This window comes from Podarcis bocagei (genome assembly GCF_964188305.1).
Source record: "Podarcis bocagei genome assembly, chromosome: 7".
Taxonomy (NCBI): Eukaryota; Metazoa; Chordata; class Lepidosauria; order Squamata; family Lacertidae; genus Podarcis; species Podarcis bocagei.
Genome location: NC_138132.1, coordinates 80,934,162 through 80,951,127, shown reverse-complemented (window position 1 = coordinate 80,951,127; position 16,966 = coordinate 80,934,162). Strand labels below are relative to the sequence as shown.

The following is a 16,966-nucleotide window of genomic DNA, read 5'->3' as shown; positions in this document are numbered from 1 at the left end:
TTGATTAAAGCCACAAACAACCTCGTAAAAGAAGTGTTGCCATTTCAAACTGCAAGCATGAAGCGGGAACCCTATTGAAGAAAAGGGAAGATGTACCCAGCCTCGGCTTGATTCCTCTTCCTCACTTTCTCCAACTTCCTCTCTGCTTATGTGCTCTCTCTCTCTCTCCCTCATGAAAATTCATCAGCATTCTAGTGTGAACTTATAATGGTGTTCCGTCATACACTGGCCGGATGCAGAAGAGAGCTGGGAGGCACCAGCTAGGGAACCCCAAAGGAAGCAAGCTCAGAGCCAGGGGATTGGTGGTGGGATGGTGATAAATGAACAGAGGGAGAAGAGGGAGAAGACTGGAAGGAGGAGGTGTCAGAAGCTGAAGAGGCAACAGGCTTTAGTGAGCAGGAAGAGGCTGTGGCAGACAGCAGTCCAGAATCAGAGGCAGAATCAGAGGCCGGGGGGGGGGGGCAAGAGACAGAGTCAGGCAGGCTGCTGAAGAAGTCAGGGGGTCTTCACCTCCTGCTGCAATCAGCTCCCCTTCCTGCTGGTCTCCCAGAACCAGAAGAGGGCAGTATGAAGAGGGCGGAGCAGGGACAGGCATGTCTCTGGTGGCTTGGGAAGGATCAGAGGGAGGAGGAGGCTTAGGCAACTGTGGGAAAACAGAGACCTTCAGTCCTCACAACTGCTTCATTGGGGTATGATCTACGGGGAAGAGTTGCTGTGCTCACTAGGTCTGCGCTCTCACGCTGCTTGTTTCTTTGAGTTAAGAGTTAACTTCCCTGACATTGTGCGAGCTAGTACTAGCCTGCTCCTGTCACCCGCCCCTGACATGTACACATTTTTTGCAAAGCGAGTTTATCTGCCATGTTTTGCATGCCATTTTCACCAACATATGCAGTTATATGCAGGCTGCGGAACAGCATTTCAAAATGTCACACTGGAGGGTGGACCAAGCTTGTTTTCTGCTGTTCTGGAGGGCAGGACCCGATCCAGGTTACAAGAAGGGAGATTCTGACTAAATATTAGGAATAACTTTCTGATGCTAAGAACCGTTCGGCAGTGGAACAGAGGAGATGGATTCTCCCTTCTTGGAGGTTTTTAAGCGGAGGTTGGATGGCCATCGGACATGGATGCTTTAGTTGAGATTTTGGACTAGATGACCCTCAGGGTCCCAATTCTATGATTCTGTGAAAAAATGGCTGCATTTCGGCTCATGCACTTTTCAGGATGAGCCAATCTGATAAATTCATCTTCAAATGCAAACTAAATTAAAATTCTCTTTCTCTCTCCATCCCCCCATCCCTAGAGCCACTGAGGTGCAGTGGTTAGAGTGCTGGATGAGGACCTGGGAAACGAGTGTTCAAATCTCTACTCAGCCATGGGGGGGGGGGGTGACTCACTCTCAGCCTTGCCTACCTCGCTAGGTTGTTGTAGGGATAAAATGGATAGGAGAACTATGTATGCTACTTTGAGAGCCTCAGAAGAAGTAAGGTGGGATATAAATGTAATAAACAATAATAGCCCAAGGCGTGACAAAATTGTTCCAATCAAACAGCCAAATTAGTGGGGCCTTTTGCAAAATGAAAGGGGGGAAAATCAAAGTTGAAAAATAAAGATGGGACATACTGTAGTTTGTATGGTGAAACTTACATATATGGTGACAACCAGAGAAGGCAGACAACAATTTCATTGAAAAATGCAGCCTTTTCATAATGCGCTGGAGTAATAAGGTACAAGGGACATGGGTGGCGCTGTGGGTTAAACCACAGAGCCTAGGACTTGCCAGTCAGAAGGCCGGCGGTTCGAATCCCCGCGACGGGGTGAGCTCCCATTGCTCGGTCCCAGCTTCTGCCAACCTAGCAGTTCGAAAGCACGTCAAAGTGCAAGTAGATAAACAGGTACCGCTCTGGCGGGAAGGTAAACGGCATTTCCATGTGCTTCCAGAAGCGGCTTAGTCATGCTGGCCACATGACCCCGAAGCTGTACGCCGGCTCCCTCGGCCAATAAAGCGAGATGAGCACCACAACCCCAGAATCGGTCACGACTGGACCTAATGGTCAGGGGCCCCTTTACCTTTAATAAGGTACAGGAGAATGTAAACCTATTTGTTGTACATGGAACTTTTGAGATATTAATTCATTACGTGTGAATTTGCAATGGAATTCTTTTCCTATATATTTGGCTCCCGATAGCTTCTTTTATTCTACTTCTATTGCATTTCATTTGCCATCTACTACTATATTTTGTTGCATTTTATTTGTAAATAAATATATACCAAAAATAAATGGGGGGAAAGTTGGAAAATCGATGTCCACATGCTTAGCAGGCCTTATTTATAAAGTTCAAAAGGCTTCCAGCTTCAAAAGGAAACAATCTCTGTTACAAAGGCACCTGCAGGAACCCCTCTTTTCTCTTACAGTGCACCCCACCCCCATCCTTCAAATCCCAGGGCAGAGCCCCAACTCGGAAAATAAACTTCTCTCTTTTCACATGAGAAAAAGAAGCAGAAGAGAGAGACGTGTTTTTGCTCCGGTTTTTCCCACTGCCCTCAGCCCAGGAATCTAACTGACAGGAGCAGATGGCTCTTCTGGATGGGGGTGGGGGGCGGATGAAGGAAGAAAGGAAAAGTTTACTGGAAAGAAATGCCAGCTTTGTGGGATCCTTTAGGTTAAAAGTTTACGGAGCGAGGGCTGTATGTGATACTGAGCTGTTGGGATCTCAGCGAAGCTTTCTGCAAGAAGGAGGGGAGAGGCAGAGAAAAACTGGAGCCTCTGTTTCCAAATGCCTTCTGGAAATAGGAAGTCCATTTGATGCAAAAATAAAAAAAATACATATAAAAGAAGAGGTTTGCTGGATCAGGCCAATGGCCCATGTAGCCTAGCATCCTGGTGTCATAGTGGCCGGCCAGATGGCCCAACGGGAAGCAGGCCCCAATCCCAAGAGCCATCTCTGCTCCTGCCCAAAGCTGTCAACTTTCAGATTTGAAAATAAGGGATCAGCAGCCTTGAAAATAAGGGATCAGCAGCCTCACCTGTCCCGGGGACAGTCTACGGGATATCTAATAATCTGGGATAGCAGCGGGAAGCAGTGGGAAATGGCGCTGGAATAAGGGAATTTCCCGCAAAAAAAGGGAAGGCTGACAGCTATGCTCCTGCCGTTTCCAGAAACTGGTTTTCAGAAGCATCCCTGGCCCCAGCAACGGACCAAGCCTGCTCGCTTGTTTCTCAAAGGCATTTTTGAGAACAGGATGCTGAACCAAATGGGCCTGTGGCCCTGATCCAGCAGGCTTTTCTTTAACCTGCAAACGTAGCCCAAGTACAATGGTACCTCGGGTTACAGACTCTTCAGGTTACAGAATCTGCTAACACAGAAATAGTACCTCGGGTTAAGAACTTTGTTTCAGGATGAGAACAGAAATCGTGCTCTGGCGGCACGGCAGTAGCAGGAGGCCCCATTAGCTAAAGTGGTTCATCAGGTTAAGAGCAGACCTCTGGAACGAATTAAGTACTTAACCCGAGGTACCACTGTACACGGGTGTAGCAGTAGCCAGCAAGATGCACCACTCAGGACCTGATGGCAGCAACCCTCTCCCAACCAAGGGTTTGCAAATACTGCCTCTGAAAGTGGCAGAACATAGCCATTGTGGCAACAACAACAACAACAACAACAACAACAACAACAACAACAACAACAACAACAACAACAACTTCTTTTATTTATACCCCGCCCTCCCCAGCCAGAGCTGGGCTCAGGGCGGCTAACACCAATAAAACTTCAGTAAAAATATAATAAGAAAAAATAAAATAAAATACAGGTTAAAATGCAATTTAAAATGCATCCTCATGTTAAAAGTCAAAACCATAAGGGGAGGGAAACATAAGGGTCAGACTGAGTCCAAACCAAAGGCCAGGAGGAACAGCTCTGTCTTGCAGGCCCTGCGGAAAGATGTCAAGCCCCGCAGGGCCCTAGTCGCTTGTGACAGAGCGTTCCACCAAGTTGGGGCCAGTACTGAAAAACCACCTTATGACTTGGGACCTCCAAAATGTTGTCATTTGTGGATCTTAAGGTCTAGTAGCCACGGACAGCATTTGGGCTTTGTGGTTCTGTCTAATCCTCTGCTGAAGCCATCCACGTTGGTGGCCCCCACTGCCACCTGTTTTGAGGGACAATCCATTGTGGGCTTCATAAATGGAGCATTTGGTAACAGGATGCTGGGCTCAATGGAACTTTGGAGTGGGGTCTTCTTATGATCTCGGCAGACAGTTAAAGGAAGGCAGGGGGAGCCAGGAGGCAAGAGGTGGTGGCTGCTTTGCAGGCTCAAGTTCCAGGAGAGACTCCCCTAGGAAGACAATTTGTAACATTTGGGACTTTTTAGTTCCTTCTGTGATGGAACTATTTGGGGACTTCCCTGGCTTTTTTCTGGCCCATGTAGGACCAGTCTGGATAGTTAGCCTTGGTGAAGACTTGACGTTTTCATCCCCCCCCCCCCAATTTTTGATTTGTGTTTCCACTGAAATGAGGCTGCATTTTAATGTTTTCATGATGTATTTTAATCTGGTTTTTAAGTTGTATTTCAATCAATTGTTTTTATATTTGGTGTTAGCTGCCCTGAGCCCGCTCTTGGCTGGGCAGGGCGGGGTAATAGTAATAATAATAATAATAATAATTACTATTATTACTAAAAGGCAAGGTGACAGAAGTTTATGAAATGATAAATGGCATGGAGGAAACGGGTGGAGAAAAGTTTTTCTCCGTCTTTCGTAACAACTGGAAATCATGGGCATGCAACGCAGCTGGATGTTGAAAGATTCAGGGCAGATCAAAGAAAGCCCTTCGTGCGGCACATGGTTAAACTATGGAACTCCCTGCCACAGGAGTGGCTTTAAAAGAGGATCAGACGACTTTGTGGAGGAGGAGGGGGCTATCAATGGCTCCTAAACATGACAACCATGTTCTCCCTTCACAAGAGGAGGCAGTGAAGTTTCTGAATACCAGCTGCTGGCAACAGCAGAGAAAGTTCTTGTGCTCAAATTCTGCCCATCGGGGCATCTGGTTGGCCACTTTGAGAACAGGATGCTGGACTGGATGGACCAAGGGTCTGATCCAGAAGGCTCTTACGTTCCCAAAAGGAATGTGCCTCCTCCATGGAAGTGTAAAAATGACTGTGCCAATTCGATCATTTGGGGGGGGTGAGAAATGCTCTTTGATGTTATCCCTCCCATGCATGTTGATGTTACCAACCTAACTCATAGCTGTCCATGGAGGTGCAGGTCAATTCTGTATTCAGGGCAGCTGTCTACCAGCTCCATCTGGTACGCAGGCCTAGACCCTAGTTGCCCATGGACTGCCTCACCAGAGTGGTGCATGCTCTGGTTATCTCCCGCTTGGACTACTGCAATGCGCTCTACGTGGGGCTACCTTTGAAGGTGACCCGGAAACTGAAACTAATCCAGAATGCGGCAGCTAGACTGGTGACTGGGAGCGGCCGCCGAGACCACATAACACTGGTCTTGAAAGACCTACACTGTCTCCCAGTACGTTTCCGAGCACAATTCAAAGTGTTGGTGCTGACCTTGAAAGCCCTAAACGGCCTCGGTCCTGTATACCTGAAGGAGCATCTCTGCCCCCATCATTCTGCCCGGACACTGAGGTCCAGCTCCAAGGGCCTTCTGGCGGTTCCCTCCCTGCGAGAAGCAAAGCTACAGGGAACCAGGGCCTTCTTGGTAGTGGCGCCCGCCTTGTGGAACACCTTCCCATCAGATGTCAAAGAGATAAACAACTACCTGACATTTAGAAAATATCTGAAGGCAGCCCTGCTCAGGGAAGTTTTTAATGTGTGACATTTTGATGTATTTTTAATTTTTGTGGGAAGCCGCCCAGAGTGGCTGGGGAAACCCAGCCAGATGGGTGGGGTACAAATAATAAATTATATTATTATTATTATTATTATTGGCTACTCCACACACCCATGTGCTCTTCCACAATACAGCGGTACCTTGGTTCTCTAACTTAATCCATTATGGGAGTCCGTCCGACTCCCGAAACCGTTTAATAATAATAATAATAATAATAATAATAATAATAATAATAATTACAACTCTCTGCCTCCAAATTCTCCCTTGAGAAGGTGATGCTGGACTAGGTGGGTCATTGGTCTGATCCAGCAGGCTTTTCTTATGTTTAGCCCCCAAGTAGGGGTGGGGCGGTGTGGGGAGATCCGCTCTGGAATCCTTCAGAGCCACTGCCAGCCAGTGCAGGCACCACTAAGCTAGGTGGATGAACGCCCTGTCTCTGCCTAAGGCGGCTTCCTGCGTTCCCGCCTACAGAGGGAAAAAGAGAAAGAGACGCATTGCAGGACGCCTCGCCACGCAATTGAAGGTCGGGCATTTCCCCCCGGAAAAGAACTTGTTCCTACACGGCGATAAGCCGAAGCAATGAATTCTGATCCCCGCCAGCCCGGCCTTTGCAAATTTGAGAGCGGGCAGAGTCTCTTTCAGGGGGGCAGAAGGGAAAGAAAAAGGGAAATCCGTAATGCCTCTCCCTCTGCAACCATAATGCCAGGATGTTCCCAATCTGCTTTGAGGGATGGAAAGATTAAGAATAATAATAAAAAAAATTGCAATAAAATATGTGTGAACGAGGGGGTAATTGTGGACAAATGCAGCATTCAAATTCATTTTTCCACCTCTTTTACACACCATTTCAATCTTATTTTCTGCTTATTAATGAGATCTTGTTGGCAGGGGTGGGCAGAAGCTGCCCAGTTTTGCTGGGTAATTGCACATAATTTCCTTTCTACTAGTGATTTGCATCTGATCTTCTCCCTCCCCCCCACCCTAATTCTTTGCTATTTAACACCCCCTTCTACTTCTCTCCCCTCCTTCCCAAATCTCTCCCTCCTCCTCCTCCTCTTCTTTCCATCCCTGGTCAGGCAATACTTCATTTAAATGCTTATTACACTTAAACAGACACTGAAGAAAAAGGGAGGGGAGGAGAGGAAGTGAGACAGAAGCCAACCAAGTAAAAAAAAAAAGGCCTGACGCAATCACCCTCTGCCACTCACACTCTCCTTTAGTGATGTAACACCCTTAAGGACCGTGGGTTAACTTTGCCAAAGACCTATTCTGTACTATTTGTAATGCGTCACTTGGGGGATAGATTTAACACGTGTTAGGAAGCTGTAGTGATGTATGGAAGGGAGAGCTGGACCATAAAGAAGGCTGATCGCCAAAGAATTGATGCTTTTGAATTATGGTGCTGGAGGAGACTCTTGAGAGTCCCATGGACTGCAAGAAGATCAAACCGATCCATTCTGAAGGAAATCAGCCCTGAGTGCTCACTGGAAGGACAGATCCTGAAGCTGAGACTCAATACTTTGGCCACCTCAGGAGAAGACTCCCTGGAAAAGACCCTGATGCTGGGAAAGATGGAGGGCACAAGGAGAAGGGGATGACAGAGGACGAGATGGTTGGACAGTGTTCTCAAAGCTACCAGCAGGAGTTTGACCAAGCTGCAGGAGGCAGTGGAAGACAGGAGTGCCTGGTGTGCTCTGGTCCATGGGGTCACGAAGAGTTGGACATGACTAAATGACTAAACAACAACAAGAAGGAAGCTGCTTATTTGGTCCATCTTGCTCAGAATTGTCTACACTGACCAGCAGCAACGGCCCTCCAGGGTTTCAGGCCAGGCAAGGATCCAGCATTACTGATGGGCCTTGAACTTGTTTGGGCCCAAAGAAAATATAAGGTGTGCTCTTTCTGTCAACTAATCGGGATGGCTCAGACTTCCCTTCACAGTGCTTTTCAGGGATTCTTCAGCTGTGATTCTTGCACTCACAGTGAACTGGACTACATGACGTTTGGTGGTCCTTTCCAACTTTACTGAACCTGACTATCTCCATCACAACTTGTGACTTCTTCTAATACAAGAATGGGCGTCCTCCTGTGTCCCTCCAGATATCGCCAGACTACAACTCCCATCATCCCTGATTGACCATGCTGGGTGGAGCTGATGTGAATTGCAGTCCAACAATGTCTGGGAGACAAAAGGTCCCCCGCCACATCCATAAATATAATATGCAGATTTGTCTAATAACATATTGCAGTAGGAAGCTGTGTGGACAAAGCATGTTGGTATCTATGATTCGCCTCCCACTATCGCAGTTAGCAGACAGTACCCGGAACTATTCATTCATGGTTTTCAAACAGTCACTCCCAAATACAACACCGGAATTCACTGGTTAATTTGTCTGTAAAGTCACATCTCAAAGCAGCTTAAGGAAAAAACCTTCATGACAAATCACAAAAAACAAGGCTGACCGTTACATCTGTAGATCAACAGCAAATCCTAAAACCACCTGTGCCAGCAAGCCAAAGTCCTGAAGGCGTAAGAGGGCCTTTACTCAGTGTCTGGATTGCAACAGAATTGGGGCTAAGCAGACATCGTGGGATGCCCTCAAATATGTGGTGGCACTTCCTTGAAGGGCTCTGTTTCCATCTTTGACTAGGTGGGTAACCTGGCAATGCCTCAGTTTAGCCTCAGCTGCAGACCTGTAGAATTGTTTAACTGCCTAAGAACTAGTAACTGGGTTTGCTTCTTTCCTCCACCCTTCCAATCCCCTTTCCTTTTGTGTCGCTGCTATTAGATTGTAAGCTTGAGGAAAGGGAATCATTTCTGATATTGGTAAGCAACTCTGGGAGTCTTCTGGGGAAGAGTGGGGGGAAATAAGAAATGGGGAACCTGTAGCTTTCAAAGTATTGTCGGACTACAAATTCCATCAGCCAGCGTAGGGTTGATGGGAGCTGCCGTCCAACGCCTTCCGGAGGGCTGCAGGCCGCCGATCCCGGCTTTCAACAATAAGCAAATGAACAAAACGCTGCGGTGCTCAACTAAGGACATGTGGGAACAGCCATGCGTTCTCCCAGTTTCCTCATGCCCTGCCTACAGTTTAGGCCGGAGACGATAGCAAAACACAGGTGAGCAGCCTACCTGGGGGGAGAGGCCATTGCTGACAGGGTTCATGTGATTGGCAGGAGCTGCGGGGTTCATGAAGCTGTCGGAGTAGGTGGAGAAGCCGTGTCGGGTCCCGTAGGCGGAGCTGGAGTCGGCGGCGGCAGCCAACCCTCCCTGGTGCATGGTGGATGGTGGGAGAGGCTGGGGTCTGTGCACAGTGCTGCCCCCATCTGTGGGGAAACGAAGCATCGGGTTAGAAGTGGTGGCTGTCATCACTGGACCATCACTGTGTTCCTTTGGGGAAAGGCTGGTATGATGGAGGCGCCATCTTGACCTGAGGCCCAAATCATGTTCCCACCATCTGTTTCAGTGGAGGTCTGGTCCATTGGGGTAAATGGGGCATTGCCCTAAATTCTTTCTTACAACTCATCCAGCGGGTGGCCCTGCCTGTCACTTTCTCCCTCCTCCTCTTCCACTTGAATCATGGATTCATCGAGTTGGAAGGGACCCTGAGGATCATCCAGTCTGACCCCCTCCAGTGCAGGAATATGCACCTGTCCCTTATGGGAATCGAACCTGCAACCTTGGCATTATTAGCAGCACACTCTAATCAACTGAGCTATCCACTTTTCTACTTGACCCATGCTTTCTAGGGATGAGTCTACGCGGTTTCTTCCTTGCCCCACTCCTTTCTCAGGGAAAACCAATTTAGCACTAAACAGAAGCAAACTATCTTGCTTTGATGTACTGCTCTGAACGCTGTTAGTAACCTCCTGTTATTTTCTCATGCCCAGTTGTGGAAAGCTGTCCCTGTTGCTAAAGAGAAGGGGGGCATGTTATAGATTTGGGTGGGACCCCCTCTAAAGCCTAGAAATTAATAAATGGTAGGATTTTGATTGTCTGGGATGTGAAGCAAGAAATACAAGCTGCAGAGGAATTCGCTAGGGCCGTTAAGAAACAGAGCCACCTAGAGCCTTTGGCAATGCAAGAAGAACTCCTTCCTCCTTGCCCCGTGGAGGTGTGAACAGAAACTGCGGATTTGCCAGGGTAAAGGCAGGAAGAGATTTTTACCAGGAGATGGCGGGGATCGAACCTGCAGCTGCCTGTCTACAGAGCAGGAGACAACCCAAATTGCTGGTTGCTCTGAGTGGTTTTCCCCAGGGGAAAGAGGTGGGAACAGAGGAATTGTGGGTAAGCCCTGAGTCTCAGTGTTGCCCCTAGAAGATCTCAGCTATCATTTGCTCTGGCTCAGGCAATCCCTGGCTCTGCCCACTCTGTGCCAGTCAGACTAGGAACTGGGAGAACCAGGGTTCAAATCCCCACGTTCTGTCGTGAATCTCACTGGGTGATTCTGGGCCAGTCCCTGCCTCTCAGCCTAAACCCCCTCACAGGATTGTTGTGGGGATTAAACAAGGAGTGATGGGTGGGACCATGCCTGCCACCTTGAGGTTTGATATAAATGCCACCCATCAACCTGTTGGTTTCTGTGCTGCCACTGTGCAGTGCTTTGGAGTCACAAGACTCTGGTTTGCATTCCAGACATTCCAGGCTGTTGGAAGTCGGATGTGATGTTTGCTGGTTTCCTGTTCCTTTGTGGTTCAGTTGCTCTCTGCTCTCACAGAGAGAGGATTTATTTCTTTTCTGTCTGCGTAGCTTAGTAATAAAACTCTTAGCATGTAGCTCATATTTCTCGTCCTTCCCTGTGCTGGATATTCTGTAATGGGAACATGCTTGGAACCTTATCAGAGGCTCAGGTCATTAATTATCATCAGAGGAGAGAACGGAGGCGATTCCGGAGGAGTCACTTGATCGAACGCATTTTCCGACACAACCCACCCATCGAAACAACCCACTTTCCCACCCAAGCCCGGAGCACCCACCTTGGGAAAGGGTGGTGGTTGGGTAAGTTGAATCTGGCAGCTGGTACGGAGGCAAAGTGGGCATCCCAGTCGGAGGGAAGCCCCCCGGCAACAGGTGATTGAATGCTGCCAGCTGATTGGCCCCGGCCTGCTTGCGCCACCGTGCCCGCCGGTTGCTGAACCACACCTGGGAGAAGGGAGAGAGGAAAGCAGGAAGTTATGGGGGAAGACACATGCCAAGGGGTTGAACCCGAGCCCTTCTGCATGCAAAGAAGGGTCTCCGTCTCCTGAGCTATGGACCCTCCGCATTGTCATTGTCAAGGGAGCAAGTGCCATGAATGATCTGACGCCCTGGAACCATCACCACCTGCCGCAACCAGTGCTGGATTTACGTATAACCTAAACAAGCTATAGCTTAGGGCCCCATTCTCTTGCCCCCCCAAATTATGAGTCTTTGTTAATTGTGTTTCTAAAGGGATCTTTGTTATTGCCAAATTCCAATGTTTATTATTAAGTTTGTTATGAATAAAAAATCCTTTTAAGTTAGAACTTAATAATTATTTCACATTAATATACTTTTTCTTAATTGTATTTCACTATTAATATACTTCTTAATTGTATTTCAGTTCAACAATTACTTCGATAAAATACATATTTTGTTATGTGCAAATGGCTTTAGATACCTATTAGGTCCATAAATTACCAGATAGCATATATTCAACACAAAAAAACAGTGACAATTTGTTGTTGACAAACGACAGCTGGACATATAAAGGGCCCCATTACCTTCAGTAGCTTAGGGCCTCATCAAACCTAAATCCGACCCTGGTCGCAAACCATCTTCCAACCCTTCAGAACCATCTTTTCTAAAAGCCTATTCTTGCACAGGCTCCATGCAAAACAAAAAATGGCCACTAGGTGTCAGGACAGAGCAGGCCAGCAAACAGGAAGGCCCTCCTTTGGCCCCCGTCTGCCAGTGACCAACCACTGTCTTATTATCAGTCCCCAGAAATCCTATTGGATTAGCAGAGCCGACTCTGGCTTACCAGGGCCATTTCTGCCCTTCCGAATTATTTTCTGGCAATCCGTGCTTCCTTTGTGCACGACACTGCTGTAAAAGTAACCAACTTAGAATCATAGAGTTGGAAGGAGCCTTACAAAGAACATCTAGTCCAACCCCCTGCAATGAAGGAATCATCGCTAAAGAAACCCCCCATAATCTCTCCCCTCCATTTCCCCTCCTCATAAATCCTGGTGCGCAATTATCTGAGCCAATCAAATTGTACCATATGTATTCCAGCTGCAATCTGTGTCTGTTTCTTTTTAATTTCATTTTTTATTTATTTAAAAAAACCTCATTTTCAGTTGAATCCAAAAACTCTCAGGGCTGATCCTGGTTTGAGAAAGGGACGGGGCTAAGCTTTCGAGACAGTTGAGAATGCAGCTGCCGAGTTCTCCAGGGCCTAGAGGTCTGGGAGACCTGATTGAATTTCACAGCAACAGGAGAGGGGGGAGGTGGAATTGAATAACAACACAAAACGCCTAAAAGCTGGAGGGGTGGTGGAGAAGTTGAGTTGGGGAGCCTGATCTGTGTGTTTCTAGCAAAGGTTTGGTTCATGACTCTGGGCATGCTGAGAAGACCAAGCAGGGAAAGTTAGCTCTCCCTTTGGTAGTCTCACATTGATCCACCCCTTTCTAAATGAGATGTTGGGTCTGCTACAACCTAGGACCTCCTGGAGGCAAAGAAGATGCTCTTCCACTGGGATATATCACTTCCCCATCTATAGAACATAGGAACCTGCTTTATACAGTATCAGACTCTTGGTCCATCGGGCTCAGCACTGTCTACACTGACCAGCAGCTACTCCCTAGGGTTTCAGACAGGGAATCCCTCCCAGCCCTGCCTAGAGATGCTGCAAAAGACTAGGGAATTTGGCATAGAAAGCAGATGCTCTACCACCGAGTTATGGCCCCTTCTTTAAAAACGAAGCAAGATTCTAGTCCCCATAAAAAAGGTAAAGGGACCCCTGACCACTAGGTCCAGTCGTGACCAACTCTGGGGTTGCGGCGCTCATCTCGCTTTACTGGCCGAGGGAGCCGGCGTACAGCTTCTGGGTCATGTGGCCAGCATGACTAAGCCGCTTTTGGCGAACCAGAGCAGCGCATGGAAAAGCTGTTTACCTTCCTGCCGGAGCAATACCTATTTATCTACTTGCACTTGGACATGCTTTCGAACTGCTAGGTTGGCAGGAGCAGGGACCAAGCAATGGGAGCTCACCCCGTCGTGGCCAACCTTCTGATCGGCAAGTCCTACGTTCTGTGGTTTAACCCACAGCGCCACCAACGTCCCTTCCCAGCAGGTTAGGGACAAGCAAAAGAGAGAGCTTGCTTACTCCAGGGACCCTAAACCTATGGTGAGAATGGGGAACATGGTGCTTTCCAGCTGTTATGAAGGTATCTAGGGGCAGTAAAGGTAAGTGATGGTCAGAGTTTTGATGGAGGTAGCTTGGGGCAATAAAGGCAAGCTATGGTCTAGTTCAGGTATGGAGAACCAGTGGTCCTCTAGCTGTTGTTGGACCACTGATCCCATCACCCTTGGCCACTTGCCATGAAGTCTGATGGGTGTTGGGAGTCCAGCAACAACTGAAGGGCTGCAGGTTCTCCATCCCTGAACTAGATGGTCATTTGGCTTTACTGCCCCTACCGATCTCCATCAAAACCATGTCATCTTTTAATGCAGGGATGGGCGACCTGTGGCCATCTGGATGTTGTTGTAGTCTAACTCTCCCATCACCCTGACAGTTGGCCATGCTGGCAGCTGGGACTGATGGGAGCCGAGGTCTGACAACATCTGGAGCCCAAATCCCTGAACTAGACCATCACTTGCCTTTACTGTCCCCAGCAAACTTCAGCATAACTCTACTCGCTTTTAATGCAGCATTTCAGCATTTCAGACAGTAGGTCTCTCCCAGCTCTACCTGAAGATACCAGGAACTGAACCTGGGACCTTCTGCATTCAAAGCAGATGTTCTACCACTGAGCTACAGCCCTTCCTTAGATACATTACACCCACTGGATTTAATACTGTTAGGATTTTCACCTTGTTGATTAAGGACAAGGAACCACGAAACCAAGGATTGTTTCTCCAGCAGAAGCTAGCTGGATAACTCCAGGAAACTGCAGCAGATATGCTATGATGCAAGAGTCCTTTGGGACACATCCAGCTCCTTTATTTGTTCAACTGCCACTAATCATGGAGGTTTCATGGGCTTGCCATGGCTAATATCCTTTCAAGGGACCTGTCTTCCTTCCCGCAAGAAGATTCAAAATACATCCCTGACATTTGCGCTGGCAATATTCCCCTCCCTCTCGCCAATTCTTTGAAAGGTGGCTGGAGAGACTTTTTTTTTTTGAAGGAAAAAAGAGATGTGCTTATAAATCAGTTTATTGGCGGTTAAAATATACAGGATTGAGCGTCAAGAGGGAAATGCAAGACCCACTTCAAAGGGAACCTGTTTCCACTCCACCACAGTGAAGGTTTTATCAGCCACTAAAAAGATTCTCTTGCCAGGGGAATCGGGTTACCCAAAAGAGAGAGAGAGAGAGAGTTAATCCCAGAGTGACCGTCAATTCCTTCAGATATCAAACTCGCACTGTGAAGACAGGGGAGAGGAGTGAGGAGGCAGCCCAGAGGGATTCTGCCCCCCTTCTTCCTGGCTTGGGGGGCAGTGTTACCCGAAAGACCACTTCCACCAATGATGACATGGGCCATACATACACCATAGATTTAAGGCATTCATTAGGACACCCTTTTAAATAGACTTCTCCCAAAGAATTGAGGGAGCTGTGGTTCATTAACGGTGCTGAGACGAGACCCCTAAACTCTCCTTACACAGAGCTACAATTCCCAGAGTTCCCTGGGAAGGAGTGTTGGCTATTAAACTGCTCTGGGAGGGGAAGAGGGATCTCATACATCTGAAGAGTTGGAAGGGGCCCAAATGTCATCTAGCCCTGAGATACAACTCCCTGAGATACAACAACTCTCAGAACCTTTACAGAACTCCTCAAATTCTTTTTTATTTTTTGGCAGGGGGGAGGGGCATGACTGGTGTAGATATGGACATAGCGAGGCATCTGCTAGGCCTTTACACCCCTAGAGGGTCCCACTGATAAGAGTCCCCCCCCCACCAGACCTGCTCGTTCTGCTCACCATTGAAACCCACTGTTTTTTCCCCACCAGCTTCTGACTCAGATAAACCTTGTGGTGGTGAGGAGGAAGAGGCCATGGAGATGTCACTTCCTGCCTCACTCATTGTTTGTCTGCCTGGTGAGCCAACAGGTGGCACAGTGATGAAGAGCAGGGGTAGGGAAGCTGAGGGTCACTTTCAGCCTTCTGAAGGGCCACCTAGATCTCTTAGATCCAGTGACCAGGGCTTTGTGTTTGGGGTGAGGTGCCCAGTGGCATCACTCTGCTGAAGGCCCCTTGAAGTCTGACTTTAGGCTCTGTTCCCCAACACAGGTGGGTCCTCCCCCCACAAATATGATACGTGGAATGAAGACACTGTTTTAAACAAACTCTTGTCCCAACCATGGAGGACAGATTCCCTTCAAAAGATGCCCTCCTTTCCCACTTCCACTCTGCTCTGACTTCTGTTATTGCCATCTGCCAGAAACAGATGGCAAACTCCTCGGGTGAGGAGGTGTAAATCATTAGCTGAAGAAACTTGCCTATGAAAACACAGCCCTGTCACCTCAGTGCAAAATACATCGACTGGGTGTGGGCGACATTGCTCCTTTTCAGAGGTTTCCTCTCCCTAAAGCCATTTCAAAGAGGACCAGGCTGATTCATGGTGGAAGAGAATGGATATCACTATCTTCTAACCATGACAGCTATGTTTTCCCTTCCCATTTGGCCCAAGAGACCCTTAACATTTAAGGATTAAATCAAGAGTGATAGCAGCCTATTAGGAGTCACTAAAGCAAGCAGGGTGGTGTCACAGATGGCTATTGTCAGCCAATGAGTTTTGGCAAAAAGACAACCATCACTGAGGGCAAGTGAAGTCATTTGAGAGTCAGGGCAATGAAAAGCCCAACAGTTCTGCACAGAATTGTAGAGTCGGAAGAGACCCCGAGGATCATCTAGTCCAACCCCCTGCAACGCAGGAATATGCAGTTGTCCCATGCAGGGGATTGAACCTGCAACCTTGGTGTTATCAGCGCCACGCTCTAACCAACTGAGCTATCCAGGCTGTCATAGAGTGTAGAAAGCTGGGAGGCAAATCTAAACATTGCTGTGGATCTCTCCTGCCCTCAAATTCTCTCCTTGCGAATGGCGGATGAAATTGATGGACTACGCAGAACTAGATAAATTAACAGGAAGGATTCGAAACCTGCGGGACCAGAGATTCTTAGAAGACTGGAGTAAATATATGAACTATTTGAAAAGTAATAGTAATGAACAGATTACGCTAGTAGGATTGCAAGAAGTTTTGTAAGGAGGACTATTTGAAATATTACAAGAAAGATTATGCGGAGAATTGTTAGTTAATGATCATTAAGAGTAATAGAGAAATTAAGAAATGCAGAATAAGTGATAAAGAATGGAAAATCATCAGAGGTGCTGATGGAACTCAAAAATATTGTATAAGATAAGAAGTTATGTTAAATGACTGTTGATATGTTTAAAAAAAACCCAAATTCTCTCCTTGCTAGAAATCATAATGCACTTCAGATTTTTGTACATTAACTTGGAGCCATTGTCAGACACTTCTCGCTTCCTGATCCCCTTTCACAGCACCCTGTGACTTAATTGGAGGGCTTCTAACTCTCATAGCAGTTTAGCAGTGTGATGCTGCAAAGCAAAACGTTACATGTGCTCAGGGTGCACTCAGCCCGATGCAAGGGAGGCCTGAGGTGTGGTCGACAGTTGTTTCCGCTCTCTCCCAACCCAGCAGCTGCACAGACCCTTCCCTGCTGGGATGGGGCTGGAATAAATTAGACCGGCTCTGGGTCACCTCCCACAATTTGTCAGGCAAGGAGGGGAAAAGGGAGGTCAGGTGGAGATCTTCTTGCAAGGGGATGGGGAGAGAAGAGAAGTCCCGTTGGGAGCCTCCTTAGCTTAATGAGGACTTGATGTTGAGGGAAGATCGATGGGATGGTAA

The 16,966-nt window shown here is 47.7% G+C and overlaps 1 protein-coding gene across 5 annotated transcripts in view; it reads right to left on the bottom strand.

Moving 5' to 3' along the window:
• The window catches only part of PAX7 (paired box 7), a 174,836-nt gene that overhangs the window by 51,995 nt on the left and 105,875 nt on the right, over positions 1 to 16,966 (bottom strand). For all 5 annotated transcript variants that reach the window (XM_081203113.1, XM_081203110.1, XM_081203109.1 and 2 more), the window contains 2 exons: positions 10,827 to 10,992; positions 8,983 to 9,176 (listed from right to left, as the gene is read on the bottom strand). In XM_081203113.1, the coding sequence (XP_081059239.1) occupies positions 8,983 to 9,176; positions 10,827 to 10,992 (360 nt within the window). The remainder of the gene's footprint in view (positions 1 to 8,982; positions 9,177 to 10,826; positions 10,993 to 16,966) is intronic.